Below are 27,087 nucleotides of genomic sequence, written 5' to 3'. Positions count from 1 at the left end.
CCCTCAGTTTGTTCTCAGTTTTTTTTTTTAACGTTTGTTTATTTTTGAGACAGAGAGAGAGAGAGAGAGAGAGAGAGCATGAACAGGGGAGGGTCTGAGAGAGGGAGACACAGAATCTGAAACAGGCTCCAGGCTCTGAGCTGTCAGCACAGAGCCCGACGCGGGGCTCGAACTCATGGACCGCGAAATCATGACCTGAGCCGAAGTTGGCCGCTTAACCGACTGAGCCACCCAGGCGCCCCTGTTCTCAGTTTTTAAGAGTTTCTTATGCTTTGGCTCTCTCCCACTCTAACCCCTCTCTCTCTCTTTTTTTTTTCCCCTTTCACTCCCCCATGGGTTCCTGTTAAGTTTCTCAGGATCCACATAAGAGTGAAAACATATGGTATCTGTCTTTCTCTGTATGGCTTGAAATAAAACCTTCAATACTACTAGGAGACAAAAAACACTTTGACCTTCACATTACCTGTGAAGTAGAAATAAAGCGAAAAAATTCCAAAAGAACTTCTACGGCCTTCTACTTGCTGCAAGTTTGTAAGGGTAGAAAATAATGGGAGGCTTAAAAGATTTCATAAGAAAGGGAAGAGGGTATCAGAGGACCTGAAGAAAGCATAGAAAGAATCACAGAAAGCAAAAGTGCAACAATAATGACAAAATGCTATACAGGCCCTGGCTATGGAGAGGGGATTGAAAATGGGAGGAACCAGAAATGGCAGCCTTAGAGAAGCAAGGGGAGCATGATATTCAGAGAAGTGTGGTATTCCTTGGAGAAAAGGTAATGAAGGGAAAGTATAATAGAAAAAATTAAAGATCCTAAAGAAATAAGAGAGAAAGAAGACGTGCCATCATGCCTTCTCCCACCAACAATACCACCATCCAAAAACAAGTAGCACAAAAGAGAGGAGGAATGACAGAAAAGGACATTTCCAAACTAGGAACCCTTTCTAAGTAATAAATAGCAACAGAAAAAAAGCACACCAAATCCACAAAAACTACTGCAGTAAGTCAGAAAATATAAATAAAAGCTTTTCTGCTAATAAAAAGTCTCTCCCCTAAACCAACCACGATCCTGAAAAAAAAAAAAAACGTCAAACAACATTTCAAACTGAATTAAGTATTGTCAAGCAAGCATTTGGGGATATTAAAAACAATACTTGAATCAGAAATACAACATTAAGGGGGCACCTACATGGCTCAGTCAGTTAAGTATCCAACTCTTGATTTCGGCTCAGGACTTGATCTAAAGTTCATGAGATCAAGCCCCATGTTGGGCTCTGCATTGAGGATGCAGAGCCTGTTTGAGATTCTCTCTCTCCCTGTCTCTGTCCCTCCCCTGCTCGTGCACGTGCATGCTCTCTCTCTCAAAATAATATACTTAAAAAAACACAAACACTAAAAACATAAATGGACAAAAAGCAAGAAGCAATGAAACAAGAGATGACCGATCTCAGGGAAGAAATAGAACAGCAGCAACAACAGCAACAAAACATATAAAAAATGAAGGCTAAGTTATAAGATATTCAAAGGAGAACAAAGAATAGATTCAAATGAAAACTTAATAAAGGGCATTGAAGAAAAGCAAGAAAATAACCAAGAGAAAGAAAATGAAATAAAAAGTTGAAAAAAAAGGTCAGAGAAATAGGGGCTGAAATAGAACTTATATCCCTAAAGAAGAAAAATCAAAACACTGGGAGAAAACCCCTAATCATTGACACTATAATATAAAAAAACCTTTCCAAAATAGAAGAAGACCTAAATATAAACACAGAAAGGGTCCAATGGGTACCATGCGAAACAACCTAGGACAATCAACTCTGATCTATAAAAGTAGTAAACTTCAATAATAAAGAAAAAAATCCTCAGGACACCCAGGCAAAAAAAAAAAAAAAAAAAAAAAAAAAGGAAAGAAGCTACAAGGCAAAAGAGCTAGCATTAGATTTCTTTAAAACAACATATAAAACCAGGCAGCACTGGAGCAGCATTTTTAAGAAACAAGGAAAGAAAGTGCAACCCATGGATGTTATATCCACCCAAGCTGTCCTGCTGGTATCCAGGTCAGAGGAAAACAGTTTAAAACATTCTAGAACTCACGAGATACACAATGTGCCCTTCTGGAGGAATCTAGTAAAGGGTTAGCTTTATTTAACCAAAAGATGACTAGTAAAATTACATAAAAGGACTGATAGTAAGCATTTTACTTATTTCAACACAGAGCAAAGGCTAAAACAAGGGTGCATCATGGGTTAAAAAATACAAATGTACTTTTAACCATTTTCCAAATAAAAGAGCAAGCTAATTTGAAGTTACTAGTAAATTCCATACACCAGAAAAAAAATGCAAAGCACTTCAGATGCTTTGACTATTTATTATAATTTTCATTATATTGATCACATTCTAGCATCTAAAATGGGAAGAAGCTGCTTGTTGAAAAAAATCATTATGAAAAATTCGTAACTCAAAACAAGACAAAAACGTTAAATTTAACATGGTTAGTCACATGTACAACTTAGTAGGATCAGGAAAATACATTTTTGAACGATAATACTTTCAAGGCTGTCATCACATGATTTAACTGTAGCAAGAAAAAATGTTTCTAAAGCTTGAGGAAAAACTTATGACACGCTTAAGGCAGCAGGTTACTATTTAGATAGTTCAAAATAGTAGATGAAAATACATACTATAAAAGAATATGAACTTGTGATGAGCACGGGGTGATACAAAGAAGTGTTGAATCACTATATTGTACACCTGAAACTAATGTTATACTGTATGTTAACTAACTGGAATTTAAATAAAAAGATTAAAAAGATAAAATTCAAAAATAAATAAATAAATAAAACTTAAAAAAAATGATTTCGCATAAATTTACTTTCCCAATCATGCTGTCTCCTGGCCTATATTAAGATGACTCTATATCCACATACAAACAGAGATGGAGATTAGGGACTATAAATACATTGGAAAGATCACTGATGCCAAAGTAATACACAGCAACAACAATAGTAATAAATTTAACTTACTAAATGCTTATAGACTGCTTATCATAATCTCATTTAATCCTCACAAAAAGCTTATGAAGATGGATTCTTTTATTATCCCCATTTTATAGCTGAGGACACTAGCATAAAGAATTACCTAACTGACACAAAGTCACAGAAATGTAAGTGGTGGAACCAGGACTGAAATCCAGATCTGAAAGATTTCATGTTATGCTTTTAGATCAGTATGGCATTTTACATGTATATTTATAATAAGATCTCATTTAAATACAGTAATTTACCCTAGCATATATGTTTAATAAATCATATTTCTTATCTTACTTTATTATTAGTTTACCTTCCTTAAATTCATATGATAATTTACTATTGAGAGAGGTAGTCCAGTCTTTTAGATCCAGTTTAAACTATTTTAAAAGGCATGAAAGACCAAATTATCTCTCCAGCAACCCTATAATCCTTACCACTCTACCCCTAGACCTGCTGCCTACTCCACCCTACAGTTGGATCTTATGTTCCAGTTATACTGAAAAATTCACAGCTTCACAAGGCAGACATAGCTTGTTCTCACTTTTAAGTCTGCCATGCAGTTCTCTCTGTAGGCAACTCCCTCCCCACCTTATTCCCTCAACTCCTTATCAACCTTCAAGGACCGCTTTAGGTAAGGCCCCTCTGGAGAGGTCTTCTTAAGCATCCATCAATGCAAACTTTGTCTATATTTCTCCTATATTTACTTCTATCACACAATTTATCATACTGTATTATAAAGGTCAATTATTACCTGTGTCCTTTAGTGTGCCAGCATAATACCTAGCAACCAAAATTTTTAAAATACTAAGTGATGGAAGAAAAACAAAATGTTTGATATGGTTACCTGAAAAGATAATATATATGTATAAAGTTGACTCCAATTGCATCAACAGTATAATTAATAACAATCACTTTTGGTGCCTGGATGGCTCAGTCGGTTAAGATCATAACCATGATCTCATGGTTCGTGGGATGGAGTCCTGCATCGGGCTCTGTGCTGTCAGTGCTTGGGATTCTCTCTCTCCCTCTTTCTCTGTCCCTCCCTGCTCACTCTAGCTCACTCTCTCTCAAAAATAAACATTAAAAAAAATTATACAAAATATATTTTTAAAAATACCTATCAGTTTTAATACCTATTTGTTATTCAATTTGACACCTGATAGCAAAAAGTTACATATTTTAGTTAACTTTTAGATGTGTTAGTATGAAAAGTTGTAGAATATTTATCAAAGAATTGTATTATTTTAAGAGAATTTAACATTTTTTATTAAAAATGTAGTTCTATTGTTTCATAGAAGAGTATACTTATCAGAAAAGGAATGAGAGTAAACTGTTGAGACATCTTGACAAAGGTTTATCATTGATTATTATGAAAAAATATCTAAGCTGTACCACTGGTCATCAAATCAATGGTGACCTCTACCATGTCACTGAGACACAGTTTAATTTTTTCCCTCCTTGATATTACTATCAAAAGATGAAATTTATGCCCTTTCACCTTAGTTTATTATAATTGCTCTCGTATCCATGAATAAGCTAAATGTTTTGAAAGTCTATCTCTTTTTTAGCTTGTACCACCTTCTAAATTAGTAATGAGTTCTTCCATTAATTTAGAAATACTAGTTTTATCTTATTTCTCCGAATTTAAGGGATATCCCTCTCTACCATTCTACAAATTGAAAAATAAAGACTATGTTCATCTTATCCATAAAATTCACCACATAACAGTTAGTTTGCAATATAGAAGGAAGGTTAGTTTCTTCCTGATCAGTACAGGAATGAAATGTTTTGTATAAGATAAAGAACTACATTCTAGTTCACCCAGCATTAAGTAACCAAGCAAAGAATACTAGTTAAGTAGTAAAAAAAAAAACAAACAAAAAAAACAAGTTTTAAAAGATATGTAAATCAACAGAATTTTAAATTCCACTTCTTCAAAGAATCAAATAGCAAGTAACAAAAGATACAACTACAGAAAGACAAGACACTAAGACAATACTTTCTCAGTCCCTTCCCCCCTGATAATTCAGACAAGAATAGAGAATAATATAAAATTTTAAAGCAAACATTTTAAATCTTAACAGCTACTCTTCCTAAAATCATGGACTGAAACGTCTAAAATAAAAATAAAATACCAAAAAGACTAAGTTATCTCTAAAACTATAAACAACCCAAATGTAAAAGGATGTTTAATAAAATGTTCTCATAATAAAAACTACTATGAAGTACTAAATTAAAGTAATAAAACTAAAAAAAAATCACCTTTAAATGCATAAAACATGCCTTTCTTTCAAAGATCTTATATCACAATATCACAGATTTTCACAAAACTAGTCACTAACCTCTATTTTTTCATAATAAATTTAGTTATATTTACCTTCAGATCCCATGATGAAGTGATGGATATCAGGGCCTGTTGACATACGAGGTCCTTGACAGCTTTTTTCTATTATACCTCTAGGTGTTACCATTTTTATATGAACCACCTGTTTAATACAATGCACGATATAAATTCTACATATTTGTCAGTGAATGGTGTGTGTGTGTATACACACGTCCATATATATTTAAAAAAAAATCTACTTTTAAAAACATTGGATTAAGTGATAAATGATGACACCCTTCAGAATTCTAGTACCTTCTAATAATTCTTAGACTAAAAATAAGTTTTATATAACTTTAAAAGGGGGGGGAATCATTCTAATAATATTAATGGTTTGGGTATATTCATCATCTTAAAAAATGAAAAGCACTTTTTTTTTTTTAATTAAAAAAAATTTTTTTTAACATTTATTTATTTTTGAGACAGAGAGAGACAGAGCATGAACAGGGGAGGGGCAGAGAGAGAGGGAGACACAGAATCGGAAACAGGCTCCAGGCTCTAAGCCGTCAGCACAGAGCCTGACGCGGGGCTCTAACTCACGGACCGTGAGATCATGACCTGAGCCGAAGTCGGACGCTTAACCGACCAAGCCACCCAGGCGCCCCGAAAAGCACTTTTCTTTAAACCAAATTTAGTTTGGTTTAAAGAACTAAAGGATGAAAAAAAATAAGCAATGGTCATATTTTAACAGGTTCATTCCTTCACTCGTTTAACAATATTTATGAAGCACTATTATTCACATCAAGCACTGATCCAGATGCTTAGAATTCTAAGAAAAAATTTATTCTTGCCTTATTCCCACCCACAACTTATTTGCTTTGCCCACTTAGTAGAAAAGAGTGAAAAGAATGAAATATTAATTATGATCAGGTAAAAAATGGGATGAAGAGGGAGATGATGTGATTGAATTAAAGAGAAGAAAAGAGGGGTGCTTGGGTGGCACAGTCAGATAACCATCTGACTTCGGCTCAGGTCACGATCTCACAGTTCATGAGTTCAAGCCCTGATGGGGCTCTGTGAGGACAGCTCAGAGTCTGGAGCTTGCTTCAGAATCTGTGTCTCACCCTTCTCTGCCCCTCCCCCACTCATGCTCTGTCTCTCTCTCTCTCTCTCTCCCCCCCTCTCAAAAATAAACATTAAAAAAAAAAAAAAGAGTAGAAAAGAGATATGTGTGTAGTATAGGTCTCACACCACTAAAGAAGTAAGCATATTGAAGGGTCACTCAAAAATAGTTCCTGAGATCCAAATCAGGAAATGGTTAAGTGAAAATCCCACACATTTTTGCAATGCCTTTTTGACAGATAAACAAAAATAGTCTATTTATTATTTAAGGAACTAAGCAGAGGACATCAATAATTCACAAAACAAAAACTAAAAATCACCAATAAGCACACTTTAAAAGTTTACGTTCAGAAGCAATTAAATAAATAAAAAATTAAAAGACAAAAATGTAAATAAAAGGTCCAGTAAAATAAAGATTCTCATAATGCTAGTGGGAATGTTGATTAACAATTTCTATGAAGCAACTTGGTTATAAAGACCCAAAGACACAAAAACATAAACATCTTGATGCAACAAATCAAGCCCTAGGAACCTGCCCAAAGAAAGTGATTAAAAAGATGTATACTAAAGAAATTACTAAAAAGGATACTTTCCCCTTTATTTTCTACAATTTTAAAATCAAGAATAATTTAAACATTCATTAATAGGGAGTTACTTTAATAAACTATGAATTATTGGTAAAAGAATTATATGCATTCTAAAAATGATGTGTACATCTATGTTCATTTATAAGTTAATATATTGATAACAGTTTAAAGACTAGATCAAACACAGCATCATTCTTTTTTATATTAAAAGCTAGGTATACACATGCAAATATGCACATTAGGATATGTGCTTATAATTTGTGATCTTAAGGATTTTCAAAAATAGGATTAAAATAAATTACATGCTTTAGCAGTACTAAATGTTTGCTTAACTATGATAAAGTTTTTAACAATCCAATAGCAAAAGGATTAAATTCTCTCCTCTGAAATTGAATTTGCAAAAAAAAAAAAAAAAAAAAAGTGATTTCTAAAATATCCTCAATTTAAAAAAAACAAGGTAGTGCAAACATTTTAAGTGTTTATAATACACACTTAAAATAATTCTGTGCAGTGAATGTCATTCTACTTTACAGAAAAGGAAACTGAAATTTAGAAAGGTGATCCAATTTGTACAAGATCATACAACTACTCACTGGGAAAGCTACAGATGGAACAAATGATACCTAATCCCTAGCCAGGATGTCCATAGTTAAATTATTATCGCACTAATTCCAAGACCACTGGTACCAGATGAGCTAAAATAAAATGGGGTGCACATAAACCATTATTGGTGATACTGCCACCTACTAGGACATTTTCAATCAGGCTCTTTAATTGTATACAGAAAACAATTTTTAAGAAAATTAAGTATAAACTCTCCTAAGGCACAAAAAGAGTAGCAGTGATGAGATCACCTAAATAGACTAAAACCTTGGTAGCTGAAGACTGAGGCTCCATGAGGCTTATAAAATAATATTTATACATTTTACAACTGATACTATGAAGCATCTACAAAGCTTAAATATCAGTCACTTGAAAAGGAGCACTCGTAAATAATGACCACATTTATCTTTTAACTGCCTCCATTATACATAGTCAACTTTACTATAATCAAAAAGGGTATACTTTTGGTAGGGCTCTACCATCCAACTCTGAAAAAAAGGCTTTAATCACTTTATAATAATAGACTAATCAATTATTACATAATAACCAGAAAAAAATTTACCAGGTCCTCAATATTGCCATAGATATTCTTTTTCATGCCCGATGCCCGAGTAGACACCCATCCCCCCACAGTGCTGAATTCCAGGGAATCCGGTTCATGACCTGTACAGTAACCACTTTCTTTAAGCTGAAAAACAAAAAAAAATGTAATATTTTACTAGTGAAAATGATCCCATTTAACACAGCACTCAACACATTAACTCTTCACACTTTAAAATGTCTACTTGTCACTGGTATTTGGACTCATTAAAACCTATATAGAAAACGAAATACTTTTGTCATGCTCATCCAAAACAATTTTTAAGCTTTTGCCTAGTGGAAAACCTTACAAAACTGAAAAATGTGGACCAAAAGACAATTCCACAGGTTTGCTAGCCAATCTTCTTCATTAGATCCTTTTATTTTAAAATACCAACTACTCTCCCTACTTTGTTTTTAACCACAAAGACACAACTTAAGTACTTATGGAGACCAGATAATGCTTAAATAACTGCCAACTTCACCTAAACACTTTCAATAAATAAAGCACTTAATCTCCTGATCTCCCTACCCTAATATAATATGCAGCAGGCCTGCACAAAATCTAAGCAAATTGCCTGTACTTAATTCTCTCAAGGAGTCATGTGTTTTAATGTACAGCCATCTGGCTAGGTTTCCTGTATGTAATACCATCATTTATTTGTGATGCAGATCATGCATTCCTGTACATTAAATAGTCACTTGTTTCTCATTTTTCTATATTAGCTTGGCTTTGCCATCTGCACAGCACCTGAAGTTGAATGGATGCCCTTTACTGCAACACCACCAAAGCCATTCCACTGAAATCATTTTAAAGACTCAGCCATCTCATGTCAAATGGTACAGACACCACCATCTGCACATCCACTGTCTACTGCGCTCAAGCCCATCAATCTGTATTGACTGTTTTGATCGTCATCCAGTTAAGCAACTGCTTCTATTTTTCAAGTAAGCCATGCAGAGATGTAGAATATGTCAGCTATGTTTGTATCTGTTAAGTATGGTGTAAAAGTTGTGATCTAATGTGAGAGAACCTGGTAAGTTGCAAATTATTTATCTTTTCTAATTGTTTTGCTAGGAAAAAAAGATTTAGAAAGACATCAACTGTTAATAGATTATTTTCACTAAATATTCAAAATGTTTATTTAATTTTAAGAGGTTATTAACTACTCACAAATAAGGAGCTTAAATACATGAATGAACAATTTTAAAATGAAGATTATCAGACTGTTATTTTATATTTCTTTCTAGTTCCCAATCTATATTTGTACTATTTACTCTCAAAAAAAAAAAAAGACCACTATTACTCAATTTTTCTGAAATTAGAAGAAAAAGAAAAAACATTCATAGAGTGCCAGAAGCCGAGCTATCCAACCAGCCTGACGGCAGGGCCCGGGTGTGGACGGATCAGGACTGCAGGGCGGCCCACCGACAGTGAAGCTTCTTGTACTCCTGTTTTTATGTAATTTGGCCTTAATAAAAGTACCTGGGGAATTGTCTGTTGGGGAACTGCCCTCGACAGGCCCCCTGGGAAAAGAACCATTGGGGAAGGAAATAAGGTTCCGCAAGGAAACTGTGCGGCCCTACATCTAGCCCTTGCCACCCCCTATAAAGACTCCTCTACCTAAAGGAAGGATACATTTCCCATACATTTCGCAGCCAAGGAAGGAATAAATGGATTTAAAAGCCCCACTCCGGCAACTAAGGAGTGAATCTGTGGGCACAAGATACTCCAACCCCTAGGCCCACTTGGCGCCCAGGAGGCATTCCAGGTGATGACTGAACCTAGTCGGTTAAAGTACAGAATGGTTCATTAGTTCCTAGGTGCATTGTCTCTCTGAGAATGCATAAGGCGTGGGTTCCTAACGCCCTCTTGGCCTCCTCCTCACACTCGGACCGAGGCGAACACTTGTTCCTCAAACCACAAGTGGTTCAGGAAAACAACTAAGAGGTCATGTCCTGTAACTGTTCCACTTGAGGTGTTGAGAGATAGATGACCTTTCATGAAAACAGCAAAGCAAATGCTCTATAGATTATAGATAAACATAGATACATAATGAAAATAAAGTAAGAAATTAATCAATAAGCAAAGGGCAGGAGGGAATGTTATGAGAAAATAACCATGTTATTCCTTAAAGGGTGATTACACATAGGAACATTTTTAGAATTAGATAATGCTAGAAAACATAGATGGCGCATGCTACAAGGAAATTGCTAACAAATATAATGCCACGTTTGCCACAATAAAGTGGCCTGCTTTCATAAACAACACACTGCTGTTGTCTGTGTCCACTTTTATTTTTGTTTTGTTTTATTTTCACTTTTTCGCCAATGCCGTTCATCCTTCGGGAACCTGCTGGAGCTGGACTCTGGCAATAGAGCCCTTAGATGCCCTAAGCACTAAACAGGGAGTTTTCACATATTCTCATGACAAAATCTCCATGTTACCTACACCAAAGCAAATTAAATCTATACTGCCTCTGTAAGTACATCAATATTAGATGTAATAATATGCCTCTTATGTCTGGTAGGCCAGTTCATTACCTTCTCCAATTATAAAGTCATGTAAAGCTATGAAATGAGGATACAAAAAAGAAAGAAAGAAAAAAAGAAAGAAAGAAAGAAAGGAAGGAAGGAAGGAAGGAAGGAAGGAAGGAAGGAAGGAAGGAAGAAAGAAAGAAAGAAAGAAAGAAAGAAAGAAAGAAAGAAAGAAAGAAAGAAAGGGAGGGAGAAAAAAGACTGTCTCTATGCTCAGGGAGCTCTACCCAGCACACCATTTTAAATCTACTTCTTTAAAACCTAACAACCTGCCTACTAGGTAAGTGAATAAGTGAATGGTTAAGAAGCTGAATTTGAAACTTGTCATTTATTATTATGCTTCCCAGAAAATTTGCATGCTACAGTACACTAATAAGAAACAATTTTTGGCATATAGTTAAGTGCTTAATTAATGGTATCTCTGATCATATACATTCAGCCACTTCTTTTAAAAGTCTGTGCCTTTGCTATGTCGTTGTTAATGCCATTAGCTGCTAAGAAAAATCTGAAGAAAGATTCACAGATTTAACTCATACAGTTAACCAAATATCCCTTTTAAACAAAATCACCTCTCCTCTCCATCTGTATGCCATAAAAAGGAATAAGAATATTATCTTACTTCTGTACCCCATTCAATATTAAGACAACAAATATTTACTGACTCCTTATGCTCTAAGCCTCAGAAATATTACTAAGAGCAAATCCTAGATTGTAGAGCTTGTTATTATACAAAGAAGGGACTGAAGTTAACAAGAAACATAATTAAATTAAGACAGAACAATTAGAAGTGTAATGAAAAAACTAAAAGTACAGCAGGGACATCTGCCTCTACCCAAGTTGAAGCAAAAAGGAACTAGATTTACCCTCTCACATGAAAAAAACAAAAAACCCCAAACAAAAGTCTTTAAACACTGGACATGAGGTAACAAAGGGCTGCTTATGAGAAAGCAAATAAAGGAAACGAACACTATGACTGTCCCTGGCTTAACTCCCGGCTGCAATGCAGAGAAAGGGAATCCAGGCACAACTCTGGAAAACACTGTGAGGTGAGGAGATGGGAGCTTGGAGTTGTGGAAAACCAAAGCATTAGAATTCACAAGACAAAGTACCAAAGAGAAGAGAGCAGCACAGAGAGAGAACCCTGGAGACTGGCAGATGGTCCCCCTCAAGTAGTCAGCAGAGCAATGAAAAGCACATACAAGTGAGGAAACTACCCAGGACCCGAGGAAAAAATAATCCAAACTGATTACAGAAAAGTACCAGGACTCATACAGGGCCAGAAACCTGTTCCCACCAGCCTGACTTGGAATACTTTTCCTTCACAGAACATGAGGTAGAACACCCAGGATGGTCATTCCTCACTAATGAGGAATGATTAGTCTCAGATTGAGCACTTCTCTGAATCCACCTAAAAGATCATAGAAGCAATAACTAAAGGATCAAACTATTTCCAAATAACTACATCCCAGAAAAAAGCTAAAAAATACTTTTTATAGAATTGAAAAATATCTAAGACCTAGTAAGATAATATTCATAATGTCTGGTACTTAATAAAAAAATTACTAAGCATACAAAGAAGCAGGAAAACACAACCTATAATGAGGAAAATAATCATTATGAGGTGAATAATCAAAACCAACCTAGAACTAACAGAGACGTTATAATTAGCTGACCAGGACATCAGAATAGTTATTTAACTGTATTCCATATGTTCAAAGAGTCGACACAGAAAACACAGAAAGACCCAAATTAAACATCTAAAAAAAGTAAAAAATACAATGTTGGAGATAAAAAAAAAAATACACTTGATGGGGTTAAGAGTAAAATATACTCAGCAAATAAAAGATTAGTGAACTCTAAGACATAGCAAAAGAAACTAAAGAAAAAACTGAAAAGAGCAGCAGTGAGCTGTGGAACTTCAAACAGCCTAATGCATGAGTAAACAGTCCCTAAAGGTCAGGTAAGGGAGGGAGGGACAGATATTTGAAGAAATAATAGCCAAAATTTTTCCAAATGTGATGAAAACTATAAAGCAAAAAATAAAGGAAGCTCAACAAATCTTCAATATAAGAAACACACAAAAAACTACACCAAGTCCATCACAATCAAAATATTCAAACCAGAAATAAGAAAATCTTAAAAGCAACCAGAGGAAAAAAACACAGAATGTACATATGAACAAAGATAAGGGTAACATCTAATTTCTTGTCAGAAACAGTAAAGTGAGACAAGAGCAAAGCAACATCTTTATATTACTGAAGGAAAAACACTGTCAACTTACAATTCTACACTCAGTTAAAATATCTTTGAAAACACAGGTGGTGACCTCGAACTAATAAGCAATTAAAGCAAGATTATAGGATACATGATTTATACACAAAATTCAATTGCTTTCCTATATACCAACAAGGAACAAGTGGAATTTAAAATTTAAAACATAATACCATTTATATTAGAGCCCCCAAAATGAAATACTTACGTATAAATCTAACAGATGTGTACAAGATCTATGATGAAAATTCTGATGAATAAAATCAAAGGTTTAAATAAATGAAGAGATATTTCATATTCATGGAAGATTCAACATTATCAAGATGTAAGTTCTTCCCAAATTGATCTATAGATTCAGTGTAACAATCCCAACCAAAATCCCAAGTTATTTATAGATATTGACAAACTAATCCTAAAGTCTATATAGAAAGGCAAAAAAGCCCAGAATAGCCAACACAATTTGAAGGAGAACTAAGAGCCAGGAAGTAGACTGACACTGCCCAACTTCAAGAGTTACTACAAAACTAAGGAATCAAAACAATGTGGTTTTGGGGAAAGAACCAAAAAATAGATCAGTGGAACAGAACAGAGAGCCCAGAGATATACTTAACTGATCTTAGATAAAAGAGCAAAGACAAGGGGTGTCTGGGTGGCTCAATCAGTTGAGCGTCCGACTTCGGCTCAGGTCATGATCTCACAGTTCATGAGTTCGAGCCCCGCACTGGGCTCTGTGCTGACAGCTCAGAGCCTGGAGCCTGCTTCAGATTCTGTGTGTGTCTCTCTCTGCCCCTCCTCTGCTTCATGCTCTCTCCCTCTCTCAAAAATAAATAAAAACATTAAAAAAAGTTTTTTTAATAAAAAAAAGAGCAAAGGAATACAATGGAACAAAATAGCCTTTCAATAAATATTGCTAAAACAACTAAACATCCACATGCAAAAAAAGAAATGAATCTAAAAACATCCATTACAAAAATGAATTCAAGTGGATCATAGATCTAAATGTAAAATGCAAAATTATGAAACTCCCAAAAGATAACAAAGAAGAAAAGTGCAATGAACTTGGATACGATGTTTAGATACAACACCAAAGACACAATCCGTGAAAGAAATAACTGATAAGCTAGACTTCATTAAAATTAAAAATGTCTGCTCTGCAAAAATAATATAAGGAAATTATAAGACAAACCACAAGCTTGGAAAAAAAAATTGCCGAAGATAAAAATAATAAACCCACCTGATAGAAGATGGTTATCTCAAATAATACAAAGAACTCTTAAAACTCAACAATAAGAAAACAATCCAATTTAAAAATGGGCCAAAGATCTTAACAGACCTCACCAAAGATAGCAAATAAGCCATAAGAAAAGATGCTTCACATCATATATCATCAGGGAAACAAAAATTAAAACAACAAGATATCACCTATATGAACGGCCAAAATCCAGAACACTGACAACACTAAATGCTGATGAGGACATGGAGCAACAGGAACTCTCATATAATGGTGGTGGGAATGCAAAATGGCACAGAGCCTCCCTCTATGGAAGACTATCTAGTGGTTTCTTACAAAACTAAACATACTCTTACCATCCAGAAATTCTCCACTTTGGTATTTACTCAAAGGAGTTGAAAACTTATGTCCACATAAAAACCTGCACACAAATGTTTATAGCAGCTTATTCACAAATTGCCAAAACTTGGAAGCAACCAAGATGTCCTTCAGTAGGTAAATAGATAAATAAGCTATGGTAAATCCAGACAACGGAAATTATTCAGTGCTAAAAAGAAATGAGCTATCAAGCCATGAAAAGACATGAAGGAACCTTAAATGAATTATTACTAAATTAAGGCAGCCAATCTAAAAAGGCTACATACTCTATGATTCCACCTATAAGACATTCTGGAAAAAGCAAAACTATGAAGATAATAGAAAGGTCAGAAGTTGCCAGGAGTAGGAGGGAGAGAGATGAGTTGAGGATTTTTAGGGTAGTGAAAATATTCTATATAATATTATAATGTTGGATACTTATGTCATTGTATATTTGTCCAAACCTATAGAATATACAACACAAAAGTGAATCCTAAGATAAACTATGAGCTTTGGGTAATTATGATGTGCCAACATAGGTTCATCCTTGGTAAAACAAACAAACAAAAAACCCCACCATTCTGGTGAATGATGTTGATAATGGGGAAGGCTATGTTACGGGTGGGGACAGGGTACATATGGAAACCTCTGTACTTTCTTCTCAATTTTGTTGTAAACCTAAAACTTCTCTAAAAAACCATAAAGTGTTAAAAAAATGAAATGAAGATTTTTAGCAAACAAAAGTAGAAAGAATTCATGAACAGCAGACTCACACTAAAAATATTTAAAAGAAATCCTTCAAATTTAAGAAAGAAAACAAAGGAACAAAGAAAAACAGAAATGAACCAAAAAACAGATTCTTAACTATAGAGAACAAACTAATGGTTACCAGAGGAGAGGTTGGTGAGGGAATGGGTGAAACAGGTAAAGAGTATTGAGAGTACTCTTATCATGATGAGCACTGATTAATGTACAGAACTGCTGAATCACTGTATTGCATCTCTGAAACTAATATAACACTGCATATTAACTATACTGGAATTAAAACAAACTTAAAACAATAAAAATAGAGGGGTGCCTGGGTGGCTCAATCAGTTTATGTCCGACTTTGGCTCAGGTCATGATCTCGTGGTCTGTGGCTTCAAGCCCCGCGTTGGGCTCTGTGCTGACAGTTCAGAGCCTGGAGACTGCTTCAGATCCTGTGTTTCCCTCTCTCTCTACTCCTCCTCCCCACCCCCCCAAATAAATAAACATTAAAAAAATAAAAATAATAAATAATAAAAGAAGGGAGCGCTTGGCTGGCTTAGTCAGTAGAGCATGCAACTCTTGATCTCAGGGTCATAAGCTTAAGACCCATATTGCATGTAGAGCTTACTTAAAGATAAATACAATGCTGTCACAAAAAATAATAAAAGAAGTCCTTCAAGCAGAAGGAAAATAACATCAAATGGAATTAAAAACATTGGAAAGGGTAACTAGATGGATAAATATATAAGATATTTTCTTTTGTTATTTAAATATCTTTAAAAGATAATTGATTATTTCAACAAAAGTAGTAATAATATATTGTAGGCTTTATACCATATGTAAAAGAAGAATATATGACAACAATAGCACAAAGTAGATGAAGGGAAAATGAATATAATACTGTAAGGTTCTTCTACTAAACTCTGAAGTGGGGTGTTATATTATCACTTGAAGATAGACTGTTTTAAATTAAAGACATATACTATAAACCCTAAAACAACCTTTACAATAAAACAAAACAAAACGTTATAGCTAATAAAGAAACAAAACAGATAAAATGGTATCAAAAAACATGTTTAATCCAAAAAGTTAGTAAAAGTGGAAAAGAAAAAAAAACAAATGGAAAATACAGAAAACAAATACCAAAATGACAATTTAAACTGAACCACGTCAATAAACTACATTGAACGTAAATGGTCTAAATATCCCAATTAAAGGTAGAGACTGTCAGGTTAGATAAAAAGGAAAAGACCCAATTTTATGGTGTCTACAAGAAAATTTTTAAATATAAAAATAAAAATCCGTTAAAAGAATGGAAAAAGGAGAAGATATCCCAAGTTAACAACCATCAAAAGAAAACTGGAATGGCTATTTTAATATTAGATGAAGCAGATTTCAGAGGAAAGAAAATGGTTCATTAATCAAGATGAAAAGAAGAAAACTGACAGAACTGCAAGGAAAAAAAAAAAGACAGGTCTACAATGATAGGTGATAGGTTAATTCTCCTCTCTCAATAAATGATAGAACAAGTAGACAGAAAATAAGAAAAAATACAGAAGACCTAAACAACACTGTAAATCAATTTGACCTAATCAACAATTGTAGACTACTCTCAACCAATAGCATCAGAAGACAAATTCTTTTCAAGTATAGATAGAACATTCTTAAGACAGACCTTACTGTGGGCCATAAAAGAAATATCAATTAAGTTGAAAAGATTCGTATCATATAAATGTTTTCTGAACACAATGATATTAACATGGAAATCAGTAACAGAAAGATGCCTGGAAAAATCCCCCCAATAATTGGAAATTAAATAACTTGTAAGTATCCAATGGTCAAAGAAAAAAATCAAAAAGGAAGTAGAAAAATACAGTACTTTGAAATGAATGAAAATGAATAGACATATCAAAATTTGTAGAATACCACTACAGCAGTAGTTGGGGGAAATTTAAAGTAATGAAAATCAGCTTTATTTAAAAAGAGGAATGGCCTCAAATTACCTTATCTTCCCCCCAACACACAAAAAAGAATTCGACAAAATACAAAATCCATTCCTAATAAAAACTCTGAAAACTAAAACAGAAAAAACTTCCTCAACTTGATAAAGGGTATCTACAAAACCAAAGCAACAACAACAACCTATAGTTAACATCACACTTAATGGTAAAGGACTAAATGCATTTCTCCTAAATCAGGAATAATGCAAGGATGTCCACTTTCACTTCTTTTCAACATTGTATTAGAGCACAAACCACCACAATCAGGTGAGAAAAGGGAATAAAGGCATACAGATTGGAAGGAAAGAAGTAAAACTGTCTTTATTAAGAAAGGACATGATCATATATATAGAAAATCCAGTAGGAGCTATAAGAAAACTTTTAGAATTCATGAATTTAGCAAGGTTGTTAGATATAAGATCTGTACACAAAAATCAATTGTATTTCTACACTTTTTCCTTGTGTACTTTTTTAGTAATCTCTAGACTCTCAAATGTATTTACACATATTAGTAAAGAACATTCAGAAACGGAAAAAAAAATTTTTTAGGTTTATTCATTTATTTTGAGAGAGCCAGAGATAGCACGAGTGGGAAAGGGGCAGAGAGAGCAACGGGAGGTGGGGGGGAGAAGAGAAAGAGAGAGAGAGAGAGAGACAGAATATCCCAAGCAGGCTCCACACTGCCAGCACAGAGCCTAATGCAGGATTTGAACCCATTAAGCCGCAAGATAGTGACCTGAGCGAAAACCGAGAGTCAAACGCTTAACCAACAGAGCCACCCAAGTGTCCCCCCCACGCCAAATTTTTTAAATACTATTTACTATAGCATAAAAAATATATATAATACTTAGGGATAAAGCTTATTTTAAAAAACATGAAGGATTTTACAAAAAAAACACAAGATACTACTAAGAGAAATTATAGACAAAAAAAACTAGGGACATACCATGTTCATGGGTCAAAAGAATCGATATTGTTAAGAGGTCAGTTCTCCCCAAATTGACACAGAGTCAATGCAATCTCAATCAAATCTCAACAGGCTTTTTTTGTTTAAACAAAAGTTCACAGGTGATTATAAATTTCATAGGGAAATACAAATAACCTAAAATAGCCAAAACAACTTTGAAAAAGATTTATGATACAGCTGCAGTGATCCAAACTATCTGGTACTGGCATAAAGATATACAAAAGATCAATGAAACAAAATAGAGTGCAGGATGCACACATATATGGACAACAAACTTTTTATGATGGTGCTAAGTCAAATGAAAAAAGGGTAATCTTTTCAACAAATGGTGCTGAAAATACTGGATAGCCATATGCAAAAAAAAAAAAAAAAAAAAAAGAACTTCAATCCATCCTTTGCACCATACATAAACATTAACTCAAAAACCTTCAAAACTCATCAGAAACTTGAATGTAAAATAAAAACTTAAATGGGAGAAAATCTTTGTATCCTAAGCTAAAGCAAAGCATGACAGCAACAGCATGATATATAAAGTAAAAACTTAAATATGTTTTGAAACTCATCAAAATAAAAAACATCTTTTCTTCAAAAGACTCTGTCAAGAGAATGAAAAGACAAGCCACAGACTGGGAGAAAATATTTCTGAAGTATATACCTGCAAAAGGACTTATATCCAGAATATGTAAAGAATTCTCAAAACTCAACAATAAGAAAACAAAAAACCCAATTTAAAAATTGGGCAAATAACTTGAACAGACACCTCACCAGAGAAGATATATGGATGGCAAATAGCACTTGAAAAGATGTTCAACATCACTACTAACTAGAAAAATACAAATTAAAACCACAATGAGATACTGTAACACATCTACTAGAATGCCTAAAACATTAACAAATATTGGAGAAGATGTAGAGAAATTGAAACTCTTACACAGTGCTAGTAGGAATATAAAATGATGCACTCTGGGAACATGTTTGGTAGTTTTTCAAAAATGTAAATATGTACCTACCATTTGATTTAGCCATTTCATTTTTTGATTTTTTACCCAAGAGAAATGAAAGTATACGTCAATACAAGGATTTGCACATGAATGTTCACAGCAGCTTTATTTGTAACAGCCTCAAACTGGAAATAATCCAAATATTCAACAATAAGTGAATGGATAAATAGTGGTATATCTATATGATGGAATACTACTGAGCAATAAAAAGGAATAAACTAATTGATACATGCAACAATATTCATTAATCTCAATTATGCCTAGTGAAAGAAGTCATACCCTCAATCTACCCTCAAAAAGAGTGCATGATTAGATTTAGTACAACTGTAGCACATTTGAACAAATCTACAGTGATAGAAAGCAGATCAATGACTGCCAGGGGTGGGGGTAAGACTGGGATAGAGAGGATTATAAAGACGCAAGAGTAAATCTTTGGGTTTGGTACATGTGTTCATTATCTTGATTGTGGTGATGGTTTCATGGTTATACTTGTGTACCAAAACATATCAAGTTGTACATTTTAAATAAGTGGAATTTATTGTATGCCAATTATACCTCAGTGAAATTATTATAAAGTGAAACAAGAACAAATGACTCCAAGGATACTGCCCCAAGCTGCACAAGAACTGAATTCCCATCAACTGAGAATGAGAAGGATAAAGAATAAGCAAATTGTGAAGGGAAAACGGAAATTCAATTTTTAAAATATTGAGTTTAAAATGTCTATTATATATGCAAAGTGGAGACATCAACAGGGCAACTGAAAATATAAGTCTCTATAGAGTTCAAGAAAGAACTCTAAATATAAATATAGAAGTCTTTCGCACATAAAAGGAATATTTAAAGTCAGCTGTGCTTCAATGAAGTACAGATAGTGCTCAATAAAAATTAGTGAAATGAATAAAAGTTCTAAGCACTTTACATGATTAACTTATTTCTTCCTAAAATATATATAAAGTAGGAATTATTACCTCTATTTCATAGATAAAGAAACTAAGGCACAGGGAAACGAGTCCTTGGGAGTAAAAACGTAAGTCACACATCCCCAGACTATTAACTAATAAAATACAGTAGCCAAAACTTTAATAAGCCTAGAAACAAATTCCCAAATCCACAATTGACATATTAATGACCTCTCTTAAATTTTATATATATTAAAATCAGTGTAAATCTATAAGCTGAAGAGATTAAAACCTGTGCTACCCAGCTAATACATTTGTGTCATTTAAGAATTTCTAGAAGGAAAAAGCAGGATGTTTTAAGCTGGTTACCTCAGCTGATTAAGAAACTGAAGGGTACAGAAGTTTAATGAGGAAAAACTTGAACTGGGATTGAAACAGCTATAGAAACTACATTACAGTCTACTGGAGGCAAAAAAGAAAGTTCTATATTGGCATTTAGGGAAATGACCTAGTAGGTAAAATATCAGAAGTTCCTAGTCTAGGAAAATGTCATTTAAATTTCAAGGAAATATGTTCGTTGAATTTTAATTCTAGCCTTTAAAAAAAAAACTTGGAAAGGTTAAAATACTACATCAAATGCTATAATCAAAGACATAAAATTAGAGACATGAAAGGCCACTTTTTGTTATAAAAAAATTGCTGTGTTGCTAGGGCCTCATTCAGACATAATAGAAGACTAATACAGGACTTTTTACAGGTTTTTTTCCATTAAATACTATTATTCTGCCCCACTTAAGTTCATTTTGTGTGTGTGTGTGTGTGTGTGTGTGTGTGTGTGTGTGTTAAGTTCATTATATTATAAACTATAGTAATTAACAAAGGTAATTACTTTGACTTCTATAAAACCTTGGCTTATTGAAGATCTTTAACACTGCCTCAACCAATATGTTCAATTTCATCCAGTTCTTAGTTCATTAAATCAAAAATAAAGATAATAATCTAATATTTTTTTCAAAGCCTTTCATCCAGAAATTGTCAGTGGCATACCAATTTCATTCAACTTTTTACCAAGAAATAAGGAAAAAGACAATTAAAAAAAGATCGACAACCATCTCATCTCCACGTCCCATTAAAATGTAGAAGGGAGGAGTCTCTGTAACTCAAGTAGAACAAAGTGGTCAGTATTATTAACAACAAATTACACTTTCTCATTTTTATTTACAACAGCTGAGTTATAGTCATCCTGACCATGTTTGCAGAGGTTGAAAATCAATACATTTTAATAATTACATGCTTAGAATCCATGAAAGGAACCTCAAGCTTTCCAAAAATTCATCAGGATACCAAAAAGTGTTACAAGGTCTCCAAGAGTTTGACTAATTCATGAGATGGGCAGTTTTCAATGAAATTAGGCACTGAAAAGTTCAATGAATAGCAAATACCAACATCTACCCAGTTGATCCAATTTATCATCAACTTCTGAGAATTCTATGTCCAATATGTTTCACTTTGCTCCATTTCTACTCTTTTATTGTCACTATCAGTTCTTGCCTGAATTATGCCAGAGCCTCTTACCCACCTTCATGTGCCCCTCCATCTATCCTCCACACAGGAGCTAGCCAGAACTACCTGAATACAGAGGTAAAGTTCAAACTTCTAGAAGGGGCTTTATAAGGCTCCTTTATAGTCTGATATCTTCATGTTTTCCTGGCTTCATCCTCTACCACTGCTATACATACACCCACCCAATATATAGAATGTGTGTTCTCCCACACACACACACTAGACCTCAGCCACACTCAGCTGTCTGCAGGTCCCCAAGAGCAACAGCTGCCCTTAAAGTCTCTGCACCTGCTGCTTTCTCCGACTGGATTGCTCTCTCCACTCCCATTAACGTTTTTGCTTTCACTCATCCTGAAGTCTCATTTTAAAAGCTGCATTCTCTGCAATACCTTCTTTGTCCAGTTCCTTCCCTCCTAACCCCATTTGATGAGCCATAATACCTTGCATTCAGCCTTCACCTTGCAATTCTCATTCTGAATCATAAGTGTCTATTTATCTAATTTTCTATTGTAATGTAAGCTTTCCAAAGGTAAGGGATGGTGTCCGTATCCTCAGTATCTAGCTCAATGCCTGACCCACAATAAAAGCTGAACAAATTTGCTCAGTGAATGTACTGTGAAAGGTACTCCATTCATAGAGAGGACATATAGCAATTTTGAAAATGTTAATTAAAGGAAGCAACATACCTGTCTTTCCAAATCCTGTCCTGTTATACCAGCCTCTACATGAGCTGTCAGATTGTTCTCATCAACCCAGAGGATTCGATTCTGTTGCAAATGAAGAAAAAATTCTCATCTCTATGAACTATTGACATTTTCTCAGGAAATATAGCTTCCTAATTCAAGGTAGGAAGTTACAAGACAGAAAATAAGCAAGTAGGGTTACCCTCACTACAAAATTCCATTTATCCCAGACTATAAAACATGACAGACATAGCAACTTAGGCAGTATATTGCACAAGAGTTGGTTTAAAAGATAGACTCTGTCTTTATTCATTATCAATTTGAATTAAACTGTACTTACCTTACGCAAATTATTTAACTGTCTACTTTTAGTGCTTCCTCATTGTACAGTGTGAATAGTAATACTATTCATAAGGTTGGTGTAAGGATTAAATGAGATGCTGCACATAAAAGCTTAGCATATGGAGGCACCTGGCTGGAATAGTTTGTGAAGTGTACAGCTCTTGATCTTGGGGTTGTGGGTTTGAGCACTCCACACTGGGTGTAGAGATTACTTAAAATAAAATCTCAAAAAAAAAAAAAAAAAGTCTTAGCATACAAAGTTCCTGGCATTCTGTAAATACCATCTGCACTACTATTAATAGTTATAAATCATATCTAATTTAAGAATATCAGAAGATGGCCATTGTGAGATTAAAAAAAGACATGTGCATATAGTAAATGGCATTCCTACTATATTTTTAATCCGAAATAGGGCCAGAGGCTCTGGGTAGGAAACAAAGCACACCCCTGCCTCCTACTTGAGAAGAAGAAACTGAATACCATCTGGCTCAACTTACAAAATGTTTACAGAATGTTTTTGACATTCTTATTTGACCTAATTTTTTATATGTATGAATTACTTTGTACTATTAAAGTCAGACTTCTTTTCCCTTCTATTTGGCTGAGCAAACAGATTAACATATAGACCTTCTTCTGGATCCCACAGAAGCTTTCTTTGCACTTTGATATTTTCAATTTCATGGCAATAACTAATGCAGGTAAGTCTAGCTAATAACAAAAAGGAAAGAACACAATAGACAATATGAAAATTGTCTGCTTATAGTCCAAATTTGAACACATACAAATAACTGCACTGTTTAATTCACAGGATTATGATAAACATTAAATAAGATGACATATGTGAATGTAATTTTTGTTTTATGTTATGTAAAGCTATCATTTTAATTATACTCTCACAATAAGACATAGTAATTTCAATATAACTATGGCAAATGAGTCTTTTGGTCTGTACTAAACTGTAAGGTAAAAAGACAGAATCCAGTAATCTGAATAACTTATACACTTCTCCCCTAGTAGACTGGTTGTTAAAGTGATTACATGCTTGTGGTAATGATACACCTTGTATCTACCAGTGGTCCCAACATATTTTTGGTAGATCAAAGAAACTGAAAGGAGGCAAAGAAAAACAAACAAACACCTTTATGGGCACTCATAGAGAAACCTATAGAAAATATATAGGATACCCTATTATATCTAGTATACACTACCCAATACAAGTTAATAATAAAATAAAAACTTTGAGATCAATAGGTCTTAGTATTATTGTAGATATTTAAGTAGAAAACTGGCATTACTAATTATCATATTTTGTACACATTGTACCAGATGTACTCGTGCAAAATCTTGCACACATACCTTATCAACTTCAAAGCAAATCACAATTATAAGTACCATCCATCCACTACAATATTTAGGAGAGTTTAACATTAAAGGCAGTGAATACACAAGGTTTTTCTACAAAATAAATGGTTAAAATTCTGCCATTTAAAATTCTGCTACAGAATTTTCAGCATCTATCTACTTAATGTAAAGACTTTTATCTCATTTAATCTTCAAAATTACTTTCTGTATTATTACTATTTTACAAATTCAGTAACAGATTTAGTGGTAAATTTGTACACAGTACACAGAAATTCAAAAACATTCCAAAGTCTATTCCAGAACAGGCTACTCTTAGGTAATCTTCTAAGGAAGATTCTTCTCTTAAACTCAGAGATAAGGACAAAGGTTAATGGGAAACTTTACAGAATAATCAGCCTATCACCATCTGAACCTGCTGATTAATTTTAGCAATACTTAAAGTGGACAAACAGATATTATGTGTGATGTGACATGACATAAAAAAATATGTCATCATCTACAAGATATCCTTGCTGAAAAAAACTTTTAAAGCTATGCCTGAATCTAACTAGACTTTATATCTAACTTCCAGGTCAGAGGACATACAAAACCTAGAGGAAGAGTTAAATGATACCAAGATGAAGTGACAGGCAAATTCAAAATATGATATAATTTATACTACAAATCACCTAGTTCCTCCAAAAGTCAGCAATATTCAAAAAAGAAGAAAGATAAAATGGGACTTAAGGAAACAACCAAAAGCTAACGTGGGTCTTGTCTCAATCCCCATATGAACAGATGAAGTATAAAATAAAAACAATTTTGAAACCACTGTAAAATCTGAATGTGAAACTCTATGTTAAATGACACAAGGAACTGTTTTTAAGTTTGACAGGAGCAACAATAATATAGTGAGAAAATGTTCTTTTAAAAACAGATACACAGAATAACTAAAACTAACATTGTTTGTGGGGGTGTAAAATGGTGCAACTACTCTGAACAAAGACCTGGAAATTGCTTGTAAAACTGACATGTACCTACTATGATTTAATTCCACTCTTACATATTGACCTAACAGAAATGAAAGCCTATGTTTACAAAAACACTTATTCAAGAATATTCATAATAACTTCATTTATAAAAGCCAAACCTGGAAAGAGCATAGGTGTCCATCCATAGAAAAATGGATAAACAAACTATGGTATAGTTATATAATACAGTATCACTCAACAGGAAATAGAAATGCACTAGTGATAAACTCAGGAACAGAGTAATCTCAAAAACATTATACTGTGTGAAAAAAACCTGACACCAAAGAGTATGTAGTATATGATTCTGTTTATATGAAGTTTTAGAACTAAAAGTGATTTACTCTGGGTGATCGAAGAGGGCTGGGGATTTGTTCGGAATTTTCTGAAGTCATAGAGATTTGACTAGCACAGGTGTAGACATTTGTCGGAACTCACGGAAATGTATGCTTAAGACGTGTGTATTTTATGTAAACATGTCTTTTACCTAAAAAAAAGAATTATAAAAAATCATAAACTTTCGATCCTAGTAATGATATACAAGCCAAAGTATTTGGGGGGAATGGTAGTGATGTCTACTACTTTAAAAAATATCCAACAATAAGATAGGTTCATGGATGGACAGAGGGAAAGAATGATGGTGGTGGGTATATGAGTGTTCATTGTAATTTTTTTCAACTTTTCTGTGTGGTTAAACATTTTCATAATAAAATGTTACGAAAGGAAAAAAACAGATACACAGAAATATTTACTTGTAAGTAGCATAATATCAGGATTTGCTTTTAAAATAGTAGAAAAACGGGGGCACCTAGGTGGCTCAGTCAGTTGAGCGTCCACCTTCGGCTCTGGTCATGATCTCATGGCTCTTGGGTTCAAGCCCAGTGTCAGGCTCTGGGCTAACAGCTCAGAGCCTGGGGCATGCTCCAGATTCTGTCTCCTTCTCCCTCTGCCCCTCCCCCACTCACACTCTGTTTCTGTCTCTCAAAAATAAATAAACGTTGGGAAAAAATAATAAAATAAAATAGTAGAGAAACAAAGGAAGATAAAGCCAATATTACAAAATGTTAATAATTCCTTAATCTAGAAAATGGATATACTATTTTACTTTGCCATTTGAAAAAAATTTCTAATTAATTAAATTTTAAAAATCTGTTTATACTAATGAAGGAATATGCAACCATGAATATTGTTGTTCATATAAAGATTAAATTCATACCCAAATTAAACTCTTGGACCACCATCAGCCAACATGTCACAAAATAATCCTATCATTCAAATTAGCTCTTTATTCTTCCACAAGCAAAAATGCAACAGCATTAAAATTTGGGGGGACAGGAGGCACCTGGGTGGCTCAGTCAGTTAAGCATCCGACTCCAGCTCAGGTCATGATCTCACAGCTCGTGAGTTCGAGTCCCGCATCGGACTCTTCTGTGCTGACAGCTCAGAGACTGGAGCCTGTTTCATTCTGTGTTTCCCCTCTCTCTCTGCCCCTCCCTGCTCATGCTCTGTCAAAAATAAATAAACATCTAAAAATATTTTTAAAAAATTGGGGGGACAGGGGTGCCTGGTTGGCTCAGTCAAAATCCAACTCTTGATTTTGGCTCAAGTCATGAACTCATGGTTTGTGAGGTCGAGCCCTGTGCCTAGCCTCTGGCTCTGTGCTGAGAGAGTAGAGAGCCTGCTTGGTATTCTGATTCTCTCTTCCTCTCTCTCTCTGCCCTTACCCCCTTTCTCTCACAAAATAAATAAAGAAAATAAACTTTAAAAACAAATTGGGGAGACAAGTTTTGGTGTTCCAAATTAACTTTAACCAATATTATGTGTTTTGCTTTTAACAATACAAATCAGGTCATCTACTATATCAATAGTCCAATCCATG

At 34.1% G+C, this 27,087-nt stretch overlaps 1 protein-coding gene and 1 long non-coding RNA gene across 2 annotated transcripts in view; both read right to left on the bottom strand.

Moving 5' to 3' along the window:
* The window catches only part of AGPS (alkylglycerone phosphate synthase), a 141,810-nt gene that overhangs the window by 63,921 nt on the left and 50,802 nt on the right, over positions 1–27,087 (bottom strand). Inside the window, exons 8-10 of the mRNA XM_053215320.1 lie at positions 22,501–22,581; positions 8,221–8,346; positions 5,401–5,509 (exon numbers count right to left, since the gene is read on the bottom strand). Of these exons, the coding sequence (XP_053071295.1) occupies positions 5,401–5,509; positions 8,221–8,346; positions 22,501–22,581 (316 nt within the window). The remainder of the gene's footprint in view (positions 1–5,400; positions 5,510–8,220; positions 8,347–22,500; positions 22,582–27,087) is intronic.
* On the bottom strand, positions 55–4,100 carry LOC128314076 (uncharacterized). The gene is made up of 2 exons (XR_008295460.1): positions 2,028–4,100; positions 55–597 (listed from the first exon to the last, which is right to left on the bottom strand). It is a non-coding gene; the product is annotated as an uncharacterized LOC128314076 (long non-coding RNA).

The sequence above is a fragment of the Acinonyx jubatus genome, chromosome C1, assembly GCF_027475565.1.
Source record: "Acinonyx jubatus isolate Ajub_Pintada_27869175 chromosome C1, VMU_Ajub_asm_v1.0, whole genome shotgun sequence".
Taxonomy (NCBI): domain Eukaryota; kingdom Metazoa; phylum Chordata; class Mammalia; order Carnivora; family Felidae; genus Acinonyx; species Acinonyx jubatus.
The sequence above is the reverse complement of the archived record's forward strand: the minus strand, read 5'-3'. Positions and strand labels throughout refer to the sequence as shown.